Source organism: Podarcis gaigeae (genome assembly GCF_964106915.1).
Source record: "Podarcis gaigeae genome assembly, chromosome: 7".
Classification (NCBI taxonomy): domain Eukaryota; kingdom Metazoa; phylum Chordata; class Lepidosauria; order Squamata; family Lacertidae; genus Podarcis; species Podarcis gaigeae.
Genome location: NC_139683.1, coordinates 28396065 through 28412477, shown reverse-complemented (window position 1 = coordinate 28412477; position 16413 = coordinate 28396065). Strand labels below are relative to the sequence as shown.

Genomic DNA, 16413 nt, shown 5'->3' with positions numbered 1-16413 from the left:
TAGCAAAACAACAAGCTGGCTTCTCTGCCCTTTGTGCCTTGGATGAGTTGGTGTGTACTTCCTAGCACGGTCTTACCAATGGCCAAGTCATGTGATTTGTCTGAAGCTCCTGCTCCTAAAAGATGCACTTATTAATTATATGGTTTAATTAAACAATTATAAAAGACTAATGACTTAATTAACAAAGTTTAAATGGGAAACATTAACCTTTTGTACACATTTCTAGCCTGATCCAAGGCACTGAAGCCCAAACATTGCCATTTTTAGTTGGATGTGAACCCTATTAGCATCTAACAGGACTTCCTTTAGGACTGCCAGCTGGGATAGTCCTGTTTGTTTGCTTTCAGGCCTGCTGCTGAGAAAACAAGGAGAAAAGCCATCCCTGCCTCTAAACTATTTCCCGAGTATTCTGTACATTATAGGAGAAGTAAGACCTAAAATGGTAATCTCTCCCTTTTGAATCCACTCCCTCCTAGACTTGCTCTGGAGACCTGACCCCAGCCATGTACCAGAATTTTTTATTTCAAGAGCTGGCAATGCTGATTTTACTTCCAAATAAATGTGTGCCTTGCAATATGACATTCGGCAAATTTAAGTTTGGTTTTGAATTTGCACGTTTCTAAGCACCTTCATTTATTTAAATAATTACTCTCTTGGTCCCTCGAATCACACTAATGGGCCCCGAAAACACAGTTGGGGACCAGCAGGCTTAGTAAGAGCAGCCCTTCCTGACTCACATTTTGAGAACTGTGAGTCTAAAATGGTGCGTCCACTTCCCCCTGCCTTTTCTCAAAGTGAAGGAATCGTATTCTCGTTAAGGCAGTTTATCATGATGGATTTTCTGGCTGTTGTTCAAGTGTAAACAAACATAATATTTTCTGTTGTGATTGCTGATTTGTAATAAATTGAGGCTATCCAATATTGAATGCCAAAAGGCCTTCTTAATGAGTCATAGATCAGGATGAGTGTATCCCAATAACATACATTTGTGTAATATTTTTTCTCTAATCCATAATCCTTCCAAAAGAAACGTGAGATTTCTGGGCTCAACCAGTTTTAGCTTGGGCGTGCAGTTCATAACATAAACTCTGTCACTATTTGGCAGAAAAGGTTTCTCAGTCTCGGCCAGGCCGGGGAAGGATGAGGATAATGTTATTCTATACATGTGTATAGTTACATCATCCCATGCTTATTGGGTTACTGACCTCTATTCTCGCACTTCTGTGTCTTTCCATTGCCTATCCCTCCCTTCTTTTGTCATCTCCTAATCAGATGCACGTGTTAGCATCTTCTGGCACTAAGTAAAATGATGTGCACCTTGCGTGGGGAGCAGCTTGTGAACAAAACTTGGAAATGCATGTTTACACTGCTGGGCCAGTTTCCAATGTTCTTGTATTAATTTACAAGGCTTTTGATGACTTAGGTTCCAGGACAGCTTAAGCACAGCCTGATCCCTTATATCTCTGCTTGATTACGGAGGTCTTTGGGGAAGTCCCTGTTAGTGATTATAAAGGAGGCTAAGCGTTGTGCATCTTTCCTACACATGTCAGGTACCATGTCTTACTATATCCACTGAAGTAGACAATCCAAAAGCAGAAGTATTAGAAGTTTCTTTTAATTATGTATCTTGAGAAAGAAGTGGCGAATCCATGTTTCTGCTACAAGACTTCAACTTTGAACAGTCTGAGTTTGCAGGTTGAACCAAAGTGTGAACAAACTTTTCAAAGTGGGAAGAGGGGAGTACTTTGGAGAACAAATTAATGGGTTCCAGAACACAGTGCTAAATGGAGACACAGGATATAGAAACTGTATCAAATATGGCCGTGGGCAGTGCCTGCATGTAATACTATCTGGGGACACTGTGAATGCCACCTTGAGCTACATCATAGAACCAATGTGAGTACTCCCTGCATGCTTGTGGAATAAGGCCAGAAGTATTTGCACTAGGATGGATCCAGATGGTAGTGAGACAAAAGGTGTGTTCAGGAATTTGCCTGAATACTCAAAGTGTGGGTGATGAACAGGGCACACATGCAAGCCCCAGCCCCAAGGTCTTCTTGTGTAGAGTCTCTGATCTTCCCTACATTACATGGGAAAGATATTCATGGGACTTCTACTTATGTTCACTGAAACATGAGTAGACTTCTCTGCACAACCAGGGACCCCACTTTATCAGGGTCGTTGGTTGCACAGAGGAGTGTGGCGCACTGCCTGCGAGGGCGTGGCACCCAGCACGGGTGGGGGGCATGCACGATGGCACCCCACTGGGATCGCGCTGCCGGGGGCGGTGCACTCTCCCCCGCACTCCTCTTCCTCCGCCACTGCCCCCATCCACACTTAGAGCATGTGTGTGAACATGCCTATAGTTTGTTTGAATACAGGCCCAAAGGGGTGGTAGCATGTTCATTTTTCCTTTCTTTCTCTCTCTCTTTTTGAAGCATCACAAAATTAATACAGTATCTTGAAACTTGTTTCATGCTCCAGCAGGTAGGCTGAATTTAGATGGATGTGACTTTCATTTTACCAGGCAATTCCTCTGAGCTATAATTAATGTAAGCACAGTGATTAATAGCATAATTAATTGCTGGTTTAGTAGCTCCGATTATGAGCCTAAACAACATCATAGATACTCTTGAGCGTAAGTAGATTCCAGGCATGCCAAAGCAGACTATACATCACCATTTAGGTCTTCACATTATTTCCAAGCCATTGTCTAAATCAATAGGAGTCTCCTAACAGAGGTCCGTACAATTCGTGACTACCAAGATGAATGCAGCGCTTCAGCCACGTATTATGGTTGTCTTGCTCCCCTCTTTTTGGCAAACAGGTTGGTGGGAAACCCAGAAGGTTTATGAAGTTGCTGGTGGGCTACATCCTTCAAGCTCTGATCACAGATCGTCCATTAACTCAAAGAGGTTAGAGACTGGGCTGGTGGTTGGATGAGCAAAGGTGCCAAACCAAGTCAGCAGTTTCATAGAAGCAGGTGGAAGCCTATCAGCCCCTTGTGTCAGCTGATCCCTGCTATGCTAACAGCAGTACTACCACCTCTCATTCCTCTGTGGTGGTGAAGCCATAGAGCAGCAGAGATGAAGTTAGACGGTCCCTCCACTAGCAGGCTGAACAAGTAGAACAAGATGACTGGGTTCCACTGCTAGAGTTCCAGGTCTGAGCACCTGGTGCCTTGTGAAGAGAAGTACAGGCAGGATACAAGCATTATCCAAATATAGTATCAGGGAGTCATACATTCCTGAGACTTGGTCAGTTGCCCCAAACAGCGGTGCTTTAAATCTGAACAAACTGATTGTGGTATAAGGCAGCATCACAGCCCCTTTCATCAGATGCATATACCATTAATATCTACAGAGAAGCAAACCCTTTCTTCCACACTGTTTTCTTGATCAAAACTGTCATTAAGCCAATACTGCTATTTACTACATAGCACATAAGAAGTAATAGAACTGGACACGGGTGGCCATGAAACCAAGACACAGCTGATCAGGCATGGGGGCTTAACGTGACAACCGCCCCCCCGGAAGCCTCTCTAGCAGGCCTTCAGGACTTTCCCAAAGCCACACCCCTCACTAGCTCTGCCTCATCCTTACGTGTTTTTGCATACTAGCCAAGTGCTCTGGGAAAACAGGACATCCTGTTTTTTCACATGAGATCATGGAGGCCATTTTGGGTGCTGCGATCTTGCATGCTCTCACACTGCACTCCCCCCCCCTGAAAAAGTGCTCTTTGGGGAATGAGAGCGAGGTGTGGGTCATATGACTTCCTCAGGAGCATGTCCCAGAAGACACACGTCCCGTTTTTGGGTATGAAAAAGTCAGACGGTATGGTTTTTGCCAGACTAGGATGTGTTCTTCAACTCTGAGGCTTCTTGCATGCCTGAGTGGAGTATAGTGAAGGTTGTATATAATTTGATCTTGTAGTAATTGCACAGAAATGCAGCACATCTGCTACTAGTTCCATTGTTTAGCTCTTTGACCTGCTTTTTGGAGGGCAGGGGGAAGAACCCACCTGTCTGCTTGCCTTTTGGAATTTATACCTACCTACTATCCACCCCCATGGTTCTGCCCAGACACTGAGGTCCAGCTCCGAGGGCCTTCTGGCAGTTCCCTCATTGTGAGAAGTGAGGTTACAGGGAACCAGGTAGATGGCCTTCTCGGTGGTGGCGCCCACCCACTAGATGTCAAGGAAATAAACAACTACCTGACTTTTAGAAGACATCTGAAAGCAGCCCTGTTTAGGGAAGTTTTTAATGTTTGAACTTTTATCGTGTTTTTAATATTCTCTGGAGCTACCCAGAGTGACTTGGGAAACCCAGTCAAATGAGCAGGGTAAAAATACTAAAATACGACGATGATGATGATGATCAATTGCTTCACACACCAGACAAAGTGAACTTTGGACTATGAAAGCATATGCCACAAATAAATTAAGTGTGATAGTCTTTAAGGTGCTACAAGACTATTGAATGGACTCTGCCAGCTTTTAGCCATAGTTGAAGTCCACTGAATGCATGTATTCAGCCAGATATTTTGTTCTGCTACAGCTAAAGGTTTGTCATGGAAATTTCCTTCCTAGTTGTCTTAGTTAGGCTGTCACAACAGGTTGAGAATCCTTTAATCTTCATTATAGAGCTAAGGAATGAAAACAACTCCATGGCTATGCAATGCATACAGTTCTCCAACTCAGGTATCCAATTAAACTCTGAATAATATTTTATTTTAATTACTAGTTTTGTGACATGAACAAGGTATGAGAAAGTGTGAAGAACATATACCGTACCCAATCAATTAAACTTTTATTTAACAGAAATCCAGAGGAGCTATGTCACATGGTTTTTCTATTAATGGATGATTAACCTTGTTCAGTCTGAAACACCTTTAATGAGCCTTTCAAGAATAATTAGTAGAGCCAGCTTATTGCTTCACATGCTTGGAAGGTCCTAATAATTCAAAGAGAGATAACGGCAGCTTCCAGGCAGAAAATCTTAAACCAAATTGTAGGGTTCTGGGCTGAAAAGAGTTGGTTGTTATTATAATTTCACCTGTGCCCTATGTATTAAAAAAATGTGATGACCTGAATTATTTTTTTTTAAAAAAAGGGAAATAAAAAAGCATCCAACAACCCTGCTTCCTGTACTATGAAAAACCGTGCAATACTGAAGGTTTAAAATTTTCAAGGCTGCCCCCAAATTCTCTCACCTCTTCACTTGGAAATTCGGCTTGCATGGGTGATATTAATTTTGGCTCAGATATACAGAAAATCTGTGTGGGGTGCAGAATCTGAAATCCTCTATCTCGTTAAGGGTGTAACTCCGTAAAGACAATTATTATTTTTTTCCATGAAGAAATGAACATTACCAAAAAATAAAAATGTCCACCGATTGTGGAATTTAAAAGCTCTTGGGCCAAAGGCTGTGTTAATAAGAGACAGTACACAGCTGAAAAAGAGAAGGAACGAGGCATGTAAAGTTTTTATGCCTGTTCCATTTATGCTATATAATTCCTCTGTGATTGAATAAGTCAGGACATATGGTCAGCCTGTGTAGGCTGTTCAACCCCTTCCTTGCTGAGGTAATAGCTGGCTATGCCATCGCTCTAGCTAATCCCGCAGGTGGATTTTTAAATTACCTCACTGATGTGGTGACTTTCTCCCTCTCCCATGCTTTGTATACTTTGAAACAGATTCAAAAGCTATCTCCTCCTTCTACTCTGATTTCAGCATATTTCGATAGTGGACAGCAAAGGACTAATGGCTCCCATCTCAAAATAACTGCCATTGTTCCTTATCTATGATGTATTTGCCTTCAGTGTTGTTCACTAAAGTAGTTAGACCACCAACTGGGCATGGTCTCCAATGACACTAGGGGCGTCTATATAATAATAATAATGATAATGATAATAATAATATTATTATTTATACCTCACCCATCTGACTGGGTTGCCCCAGCCACTTTGGGCAGCTACCAACATATATAAAAGCATGATAAAACGTTAAACTTTTTTAAAAAGTCCCTATACAGGGTGACCTTCAGATGTCTTCTAAAGGTTGTATAGTTACTTATCTCCTTGGCTCAGGGTCACATAACTCCATACCCTCCAATGAAAACAGGGACATCCTACCATACCCACCAACATATCTCCAATGGAAATAGAGATGTCCTAAGGAAAAGCATGGCATTCTGGGATCAAATCAGAAACCGGGACGGCTTCTGTAAATCTGGAACTGTCTCTGGAAAAGGGGGACCCTTGGAGGGTTTTAGCTGGGTGCTGCTCACCAGCAGGTCATGTATTATGGTCTGCAGGTTGCCTGTGAACTCCACGGTCCACACCGCTCTCACATATATACACACAGGGAGCTCCTAGGGCTATGTATCATTGCTTCTCTGCTGTAAACTGCAAATGAAGTTGCCCATAAAGGGTGCTCCCAGATAAGGGTTAAGCGAGTCATTCAGATAGCGCAAAAAGGTTGCTGCCAGTAGGTTTTAGTTGCTCTGAATTAAAGGGATTTTTCCTGAAGTAGGTAAATCTGGATTCAGTATGTTTGTGCGCGAGGGCGGTGGGGAGCCTGGCATTTTACATTTGCTGAAAAAAGTGTGCCGAACAGCCCATGAAATCCTGACATTTTAGAAAGATGGAAGAGCAGCAGCATGGCTGTCAGCACAGGCAGAGATTGTAGCAACCCTCTGTTCTTCTAAAAAAAGAGAGGGAAAAGGTCAGACTTTCTGCAGCCTGAGAAAAGACAGAAGAAACACAGGAGAAATACAGGAGGACAATGGTTAGATGACAGCGACGTATGGATGCCCCAGAGAAAGGGAATGAATGAGGTACAGTAATTCCACACAAAATGCCTGATGTGGAAGCGTCGCTAGACAAGAAACAAAGGCCAGACTGAGCCTCACAGGTCTCTGTCTGACTTTTTTCTATATTCACTGTGCAAAATCTACATGTGTAGCAAAGACAAGGAGCTATTTATGTGCTTCATTGAGGGGACGCGGAGGGTTTTTCTCTCCGTAGTGAGGACTCTGCTTTGCATGCAAACGGTCCCAAGTTCAACACCTGACATCTCCAGGTAGGGATGGGAATAACCCCTGTTTGAAACCTTGAGAGCTGCTGCCAGTCAGTGTAAACAGCAGTGGGCTAAATGGGCCAATAGTCTGTCTCAATACAATGCAGCTTCCCGTGTTTCCATGTTCCTACCATCCACTTACATAGCTGATCAATTCTGAGTTTCCTGTAGGCATCTATACATTTTCTGAGTGACCTCAAGACCCAGCCTCTCTCAGCCTAACCTGCCTCACAGGGTTATTGGGAGGGTAAAATGGGTTCTGGAGGACTTTGTGTGCCACCCTGAACTTCTTTGAGGAAGAACATGATATAAAACAATAACAATAATAAGGTATTAAGATACTATAAAGGGGACCTTCCAAATAAATATAGATGTCTGCAAACATCTTCCTCTATTTTCCCAACAAGGGGATATGGGTTTACAATATTATTTATTTACAATAAAGAACCAACCGCATTTCTGCTCCACAACACTTCTGTGGTCTACTTTCTGCATGCATTAAAGAGAAAAGAATACTCTGAGTTGTAAATCTGAGTTCTCTTGCCGTTTCCTTTCAGATATTTACAACATACAGATAAAGTAGCAGAAGACCCATTGCACAGATGGCCACAATCAATAAGTCTACACCAATTGTCGTTAAATGAGAATGTCTGCCCTGAGTTTTGGAGCTTAACATTGGAATCTATTGATGTTTGCTTGCTTGTATTGTATTTTTCTATTTCTTATGTGCTAGTATGAATTAATCTCAGGAAAAGTGAATGAATCATCAAATTAAATTATTAATAAGTGATGGGTTTTTTCCCCCTGAAGCAAGGAAACAAGCAAAATGACAGGGGTTTCCTCGCCCACCAATGTTTACGTGCATTTCACTTATTTATTTATTTTCCAAAAGCTTATACATTTGTCAGCGAACGTGCCCAATATAGGATTGTAATTCAGTCTACAGTTCAAGTTTGTGTAACCTCAGAGTAATCTTGAAAACCGTTACAATAGAGATGGTTATATTTTTCTTGATCCCCTGTTATTAAGGATTCACATTCCTGCATACAGTGGTACCTCGGGTTAAGTACTTAATTCGTTCCGGAGGTCCGTTCTTAACCTGAAACTGTTATTAACCCGAAGCACCACTTTAGCAAATGGGGCCTCCTGCTGCCGCCGGAGCCCGATTTCTGTTCTTATCCTGAAGCAAAGTTCTTAACCTGAAGCACTATTTCTGGGTTAGCGGAGTGTGTAACCTGAAGCATATGTAACCTGAGGTACCACTGTATATAGATATGCTGATCTTACTGTTTCTACTATGAAGAGATTACATATATGACACCCTCATCTCATCACACACAGGATGCCAAGGACAAAATTATTACTGTCCTGCAAAGCTATTAATTGGAATAGCCATTGCACTGTTATTAAAGGAAGAAGCAGAGATGAGGAACAACATACTAATAGACAGGCAAGTCTCAAAGTGAATCCTGATTCAAATCATTAGGAAGCTGGCATTAAAGGATTTCTGCTGCTCAATCATCCTTCAGTTATTCAGCATCATCAGCCATTCATATATGCCCACTGCTTTTAGACATGACAGTTAGATGTGGCCAGACAAACGGGGGCTATGCCTGTCTACCATTGCTAATATCAATCACAATGTATTTTGTATATTTAAACATGAGAAAGTACTGAGACGGAAAGCCCCCCAAAATGGGTAATTTCTCTTGCTAATGGACTGTGAGGAATATTCTGGGGTGAGCACCCTGTCTGTCAGAAGCTAAGTGAGTCATTTGACAGGATAACAAATTGGCTTCTCCTTCCAGAGGTGATACACTAGAAAACGAAAAAAGAGCAAATCTCTCCATAATGGACCTTCTGGAAAGTGATGCATTATGAATGGTGAGCAGGGAACCAAAACACATTTGGGTAGCTGTTGGATTCGTGGCAGCAGGAGCAGCAACAACAGCATCTGAGGACTGGAGAGCGGACTTTTCAAATCACCCACCCATCCGCTCTCAAACTTCCATTCATTTGCCAGTGACTTAAAAAAACAAACCATTGTGTACTCTTGTTTACTGACAGCCACTTTGGAGTTCTGCTATCATGTCAGGCAAAGAGGTGGGATATAAATGAAACAACTCCCTGGTCCAAACCCATCTTTTATAACTAAGCCTAGGTACATATAACTGGCATAGAGTACAACCAGGGCTACCCCCCCAGCCAGAACTCATAGAATCATAGAGTTGGAAGGCACCCAAGGGTCATCTAGTCCAACCCCCTGCAATGCAGGAATCTCAGCTGAAGCAGACATGACAGATGGCCATCCAACCTCTGTTTAAAAACCTCCAAGGAAGGAGAGTCCACCACCTCTCGTGGGAGTTTGTGTCAGAAGCTTGTCCTACACTCGAGTAGGACCCTGGCAGAGACACATGCCCGACTGGCATGTTCATCCCTCCTGGTCGATCGTTCGAGAGCTTCAAAAGCTTTCTTCAGCCCAAACATCACAGCAACCGGTGCCAACAGACATCGGCACACTTAGGGATCCACAGAGTCTGCGCAGTTCATGTGACAGACCTCAGCAACTCAGCATTTTGGCTAATCTACTTTATTTACATATAAACACATACGGAGCACTGCAACATGGCTCCCTCTCTCGAGACAGCAAAGAGAAAAAGGACAAAGGACAATAGTCCCACTTCACGGAACACAGTAACACAAACATCCTGTCTCCGTCACTTCCCACTCTGTGGAGTCAAAACATATACTGTCATGTGAAGGAAACAATCCCATGACTGCAATCATGGAGCAGGAATTCTAACAGTCTGTTCCATGGCTGAACAGCTCTTACTGTCAGAAAGTCCCCCCCCCCCAATGTTTAGTCGGAATCTCTTTTCTCATAACTTGAACCCACTAGTTTGAGTCCTTCCCTCCAGAGCAGGAGAAAACAAGCATGCTCCTTCCATGTGACAGTCTTTAAGATAGTTGAAGGTGGCTATCAATACTCCTCTTTTCCATGCTAAACATACCCAGCTCCTTAAAGCACTCCTTGTAAGGCTTAGTTTCCAGACCCTTGATCATCTTGGTCACCCTTCTCTGCACACATTCCAGCTGCTCAACATCCTTCTTAAATTGTGGTGCCCAGAACTGGACACAGTATTCCAGAACTCAGTTCCGGCTCCTCTCAGGTGGACACCATTATAAGAGAATAAGGGAGAACCCTGGTAGATCAGACTAAACATTCATCTATTCCATCATTCTGTTTTCACAGTGGCCACAGAGTTGCCTATGGGAAAGCCACAAGAAGGACCTGAGCAGAATAGCTTTCTCCCTCCCCTTCCTCTCTTGGTTTCCCTTTTGTCTGTCTTAATATTACAAATCACCTTGGGTTAGAAATCTGCCCTCTACATTCTTTGTAAAAGCTGGATACAACCCCATAAATATTACAGAAAGGCACTTTTACTGGACAAAGAAATCTGTTGTAGGTCAGGGATGGGGAACCTGTGGCTCACTGGATGTTGTGGGACTTTAATTCCCATCATTCTCACCATGACCAATGGGCAGGGATGATGGGAATCGTTGTCCCAAAACATCTGGAGGGCCACAGGTTCCCCATCCCTGCTGTAGATGGAAATGACTGTGCTTACTGCTTATGACATCTTCATTGCACTGCCCAAGATGAACCAATGAATCTGGTGAAAAGCTAGTAGTGGGGTGTGTATTTTGTCTCTGTTTCTGTGACTGTACACGTATATTATAAAGTTCTCAACATAGAATGCCCACTGTGTGGTACAGGTTGATCACATGGCAAGACAAAGACCTAGTTGTAGTGCTGGGCTTGCAAAGGACCCACCCAGTCACCTAGTTTTTGCAAAGCAGAACGGGTCTCACTGCAGTCTGGTTCTGGCAATGTATTCACTGGGAAACAAGAGGAGCAAAAGCAGCAAAACCTTCATTTCTGCAAGAATTAATTACATAGTTTAGGGACAACCTCTTTCTCAAATGACTTAACCAACAGTGATCTTGTGACACTTCCTTTTTTTAATGGCATGCCTCCACAAAAATAAGTATAGGGTTAAAATATATCCATTATCTCCAGAACATTTAGCACCTGCTGTCATTTCTTCTGGGAATCAGTTCTAGTGAATACTTGTTTGTGGAGCTGCATGGCCTGATCTTCACATCTTTGCATATTGTTAGTGCCAGTGATTTATTATGAATGACAACTACCAGTTTCTTAGGACTGTTACTCACGTGGCTGTCTCTTCTTTCTCCTTGACCAGCTGTGCCTCTTCCTGTTGTGTTGCCTCAGCAGGCTTGTCAGCTGGAGGGGGATTGGGTTCTTTTTCTGGAGGCCCTGCTGCATCTAAAACCAGATGGTTGATAATAACCGTTAAGGCATTTATTACAGAAAGCTAATGTCAGAAAAGCTTGTGGTGGTTGTTGGCACACAGGTTGAAGCAAAGCCAGAAATTGAGTACCAGGTAGGTGAAACAAAGTAGGCACTCCAACAAGGGAGTGATAGGAAATATCATAGCTGGGACTGTACAGGTACTGAGGAATCAAAGGAGCTACATCAGAGAGGAGCTGGATGCTAGCAGACCTGTTCCAGGTCAGGCCCTTGGAACAAGACCGTCAGATTGGAAAGTGGCAGAGATCCAGTACAAAAAGGGGGAAGTAGCATTCCATTACTGATCATGGTACACCTGATGGTAGATTCTATCTGTTTTCCAGAAAGACAATTTATAGATGTAGTGCAGTACCTGCAATTTGCTTGTTGTGAAAGCACAATGAGTGTAGCGGTTTAGAGCTTATATCCTAGCATTTATTAGGCTAGGCTAGAATGCTAATACAGTGGTACCTCTGGTTGTGGACGGGATCCGTTCCGGAGGTCTGGTTGGATCCCGAGGTTTCCGCAACCTGAGGACCACTTCTGCGCATGTCTGCATGGCAAAACCCGGTAAAATATTTCCAGGTTTGCCGTGCGTGCATCCCGAAGTTTACGTAACCAGAGGGTTACGTAACCAGAGGGTTACGTAAATGGAGGTTCGACTGTAGAGGGCAATGCTCTGCTGGAAGGAACCATCTATTTGAAAGACAATCAAATCCCAAGCCAGGTTTAAAGATAATGAGTGGCCAGAAGGTGGAGAGAAAGCAAGATAGTGATAAGGGCCTAAAAGTTGCCCATCTGGACTTGAGCAGGCCACCTGATCACAATCTGTTAGGGGTGCTGGGAATGGCAGCTCTGGGGGATAACTTCAGTTCCTAGGATTCTTTGGAAGAAGTCATGTACTTTAAATGTGTGGTGCATAAGCAGCTATGGTCACTCAGTGAAGCTGATGACTGACTAGGAATTTGAACTTGGCTATATTTGGTCCTAATTAAACATTCTAGCTACTTCAATTACAGGCATAACTGGAAAACCAATAGGATGTGGCCTTCAACTGCATCAACTCTTATTTTTATTAAAAACTTGGACTCATTCTGATGTATTTATTATTCACTTTATTTTTTCTAAGAAAATGAAATGGCATTTCTCCAAGAAACCTGGTGTTGGGCTAGTTCTGGAACTTTTGAATTTTCAAATACTTTTAGTTTAAAAGATTGGAGAGATAAGATTGGAAATCGTGGGCTCAAAGAGCCTGGAGAGGTCCCCCCCCCCCTGCTTTTCAAATGAATGTTCAGAGGAGATGGTGAAATTGAGAATATCACCCACAGGTATATCATGACTTAGTCATACTGACAGAGTGACGTTAATAAGATATGATTATTGTCACACTAATAATTGCTGTTGCATTTCATGGCTTTTCTTGGATTTGTGTTTCCACAAAAAGCATGTAGAGCAGCCTTAAACAAAACAGTTGTTAATATAGGTATGAAATGCAAATTTGAGGGTGTGTGTAAATGAGTCACGGAGAAAGTGTCCTTTAAGATGACATTTAGCTATCTTGAGATGATTAATTTCTATAATTAATTTTCATTCGTATTTTAACTTTAATCTTAAAAATATATATGGTATGAAACCATCGCCATTGTGATATCATTGTGATACTTTGCCTAAAGCAGACATAGTCTTAATAAGTGCTATGAGTTCGTCACTGTTAGTCAAAAAGCCTTGATGACCATTACTATTATTCACACCTAAAGAGTTTGCTTGCCAAGTCAAAATAGTTGTTTGAAACAAAAAACCCTTTGGGGGAAAAACTTAGTCCATGCTGCATGTCCATAAGTAACAAGTCAATATTGGTTTACAACCTTGAATTCCAGTGATTGAATGATATCTAAAGGAGTATATGACAGGCTTCTCAGCACTTTCCACAATTATTCGTAACGCAGCCTGAGAAACCCCTCCTCAAACTCAAGGAAACTGTCAGAACCACATAATCCAATGCACCTTTTGCTTGGAAGGAAGTCCCATTAAGTTCTTAATCATTTCTGGGAAAGTGGGTGGAGGATTACAGCTTAAGAGGCGCTTGGATGCTAGTCAAGGTCACTATGGGTGTGCCAGTTTGGGTACAATATGCTTTGTTTGTGGCAAAGTTCTTAGAATAATTCCTGCGGGCTCCTAGGAAGGGGATGTGGTACAGTGAGTAGAGTGCCAAATTTCGACGTGGCAAATGGTCCAGGTATGAAGCTCCTCTTTGCCAAGTCTATTATGTCACAGCCTAGCCTGCTTCATAGGTAGGTTGTGAACCAAAAATGTTCCTCTGGGTCCCTTGGAAAAAAGACAGAATTTAAAAAATAAATCTAGAAGGTATAGTAATTTGTTCATATATCTCAACATCACACATCCTACTTCTGTTTAGGAATTCAAGCAATCTGAAACTATCAAACTTCTACATTTTACTAATCAGTTCTAATGTTAATTGCTGACATTAACGCTGATGAAATGTATTAAGGAATATTTTATTGTGTTCTTTCCTCTCACAGCAAATGAAGAAAATGGTGATTAAATCAGATTGAATTGTCTTTAGAAGAATCTTGAGTATTATGGAAACAATGGAGAGAATCAGCTAAGTGTATACAGTGCAAAGTATCAATATATTAAGTATGCACCTAGTGTTATTTGAAGCAGGGAGCATACCCTCCAATGTTTCTCCAATGAAAATAAAGACATTCCATTCCATAATGATAATTTTACTATTTATACCCCACATATCCTGCTGGGTTGCCCAGTAAACATTTTTTAAAACTTCCCTATACAGGATGGCTCACTGGTCGGATAACTCCATATCCTCCAACATTTCTCCAATGAGAAAAGGGACATCCTAAGGAAAAGTGGGCCATTCCAGGATCAAATCAGAAACTGGGATGGCTTCTCTAAATCAGGGATGTCCCTGGAAAATAGGGACACTTGGAGGACCTGAGGGAGGGGGAATCTGTCATCCTTGAAAAATCACACACATATTTCTAGTCGCTGCTTGTTAAATATAGTAATTGAATTCACTCAAATTGTAAATGCTTCTATGCACTGCAATGTCTTTAAAGTTGATTGGTTGGTAACTGAGTTATAGAGAGTGCTCTAGTAGTTCTCATGTGATTGGCTAACATTGGTCACCAAAGATGTATCTAGCGAAGGAGAGACTCCATTTTATGTGAAGCAAGATGACTGTGTTTTAGAATCCACTGTGAACACTGCTAAGTTGAATAGAGTGTTGAAGTGCTTCTTCTCTGCTTGAAAGAAAGAGAGCAAAGCTGCAGGAGAAGGTAAAAGTGGAAGAGCTGTAAAGTATGGCCTGAGATACAGAAGGCTGAGCTCTGGAAAGAGAGGAAAATACAGTTGTTTCGAAGTTAGAAGAAAAGACTGTGAGCCCGTGCTTGGAGAAGCATGTGACTGTAAATATTATGTTCCTCATTTCTGGTTTATTAAGTCTGACTTCACAGCCATTGCTCTTATGGGAGAAGGAGGAGACAAGGAGCTACCTATTACTATGAGAATGATGTCTTCTACGCTTTCTGCTTTCCTTCGGTCTCTTTGGCTGTGTGTGGAGGATGATAGAATACAAATGCAGCTCTCATAGGTGCTGGAAGCAGGAGAGGATGCAGGATTCATCCTTTTCTCCTTCCATCTGCCGCTGTTTGGATTGTAATCTAATATTCCCTTTCATGGGTTAGAAAGACCAAAGAAGATTTATGGACAGCAGGGGAAATCACATATACATATAGAGCAGAATTTCCATGTCAACAATTAGAAATGAGGATTAGCTTCCCACATTTTAGCCTTTCAAAGCTAAAGAAGATTTATCAAGAAGCAAGTTTATCAAATCAAACCGAGCTCTGACTAATCTTTAATGACAATGTGTATGTTTCTCTGAGACCAGAAGTCTGCATAGTGGCTGGTTGAAAGAATGAAGAGTAAGTGATGAGTGTCCAGGACAAGGTGGTGAGGAATTAAAGTTGATACTCAAAGGACTCTTTTCATTGACTGACATTGCTCTCTGAGCTGTAACGCTGAAATACTCGCTCTGCTGAGCATTCATTAGACTATCTGCCATCTCTAAAATCCTTCAACTTCCATATTTTTTGAGATTTCTTTGCCTCAGTCCTCTCTCTCTCTCTCTCTCTCTCTCTCTCTCTCTCTCTCTCTCACATACACACACACACAAACACACACAGACGCACCAAACCAAGCTGGGTGGAAACCACTTTGCCACAGTCAAAGTCTCAGTAGTATCTTTGGATTTTACAACCACGTGGTAGCAATGTCAATTACGTTGACTTTTCCCATGCTGTTTGTACTCTGTGAAGCAGATTTCACAGTGGATTTTTTATTTGCTTCCAGGAATATGTTGCAGGCTTTGTCTTGTTCTAGATGCTTACAGGTCTCTAAGTGACCCTGTGCACATAGGGTTGCCATATGTCTTTTTCCCCAGGACATATCCTCTTTTTTTCATGGGTAGAGTCATCATAGAGACCCATAGTTAAAAGTAGAAATTGGCAAATGTGTCCTCTTTTTTGCTCTTTAAAATATGGCAACCCTAATATCACAGGGGGTTGGAACAGATAACCCTTGATGTTCCTTCCAACACTATAATTCTATAGTTGTATGACATTTTGGTACATACTTGCACCTATAGGCTTCTGTGCAGCCTGTGGTCTGGGCTCTCTTGTCTCCCTTAACCACCCAATCTGCACTGACAGCTTTTATGCTTGTTTGGTGTGTTCATGGTTATGGTGGTGGAACAAAAATGGCTGCCTGATAGTGGTCCATATTGACTATTCACAGTCCGGATCCAATATAGATGTATATAAGCTGCATCCAGTTTATGTATATAGGTATGTGCAGCTGGACCAGATCAACTGTGAATTGCTACAAAAAATTGTGAGCCAATTTTGAGGCATTTGTTTGGGGTG

General features: G+C 42.1%; 1 protein-coding gene across 1 annotated transcript in view; it reads right to left on the bottom strand.

Annotated features, from left to right (window-relative positions):
• CNGB3 (cyclic nucleotide gated channel subunit beta 3) overlaps positions 1 to 15554 on the bottom strand; it is a gene marked incomplete at its 5' end in the record, with an annotated part of 55216 nt that extends 39662 nt beyond the window's left edge. The window contains 2 exons of the mRNA XM_083749558.1: positions 11314 to 11425; positions 15464 to 15554. Coding sequence (XP_083605684.1) covers positions 11314 to 11425; positions 15464 to 15554 — 203 coding nt within the window. The remainder of the gene's footprint in view (positions 1 to 11313; positions 11426 to 15463) is intronic.
• Positions 15555 to 16413: the final 859 nt, after the last annotated feature.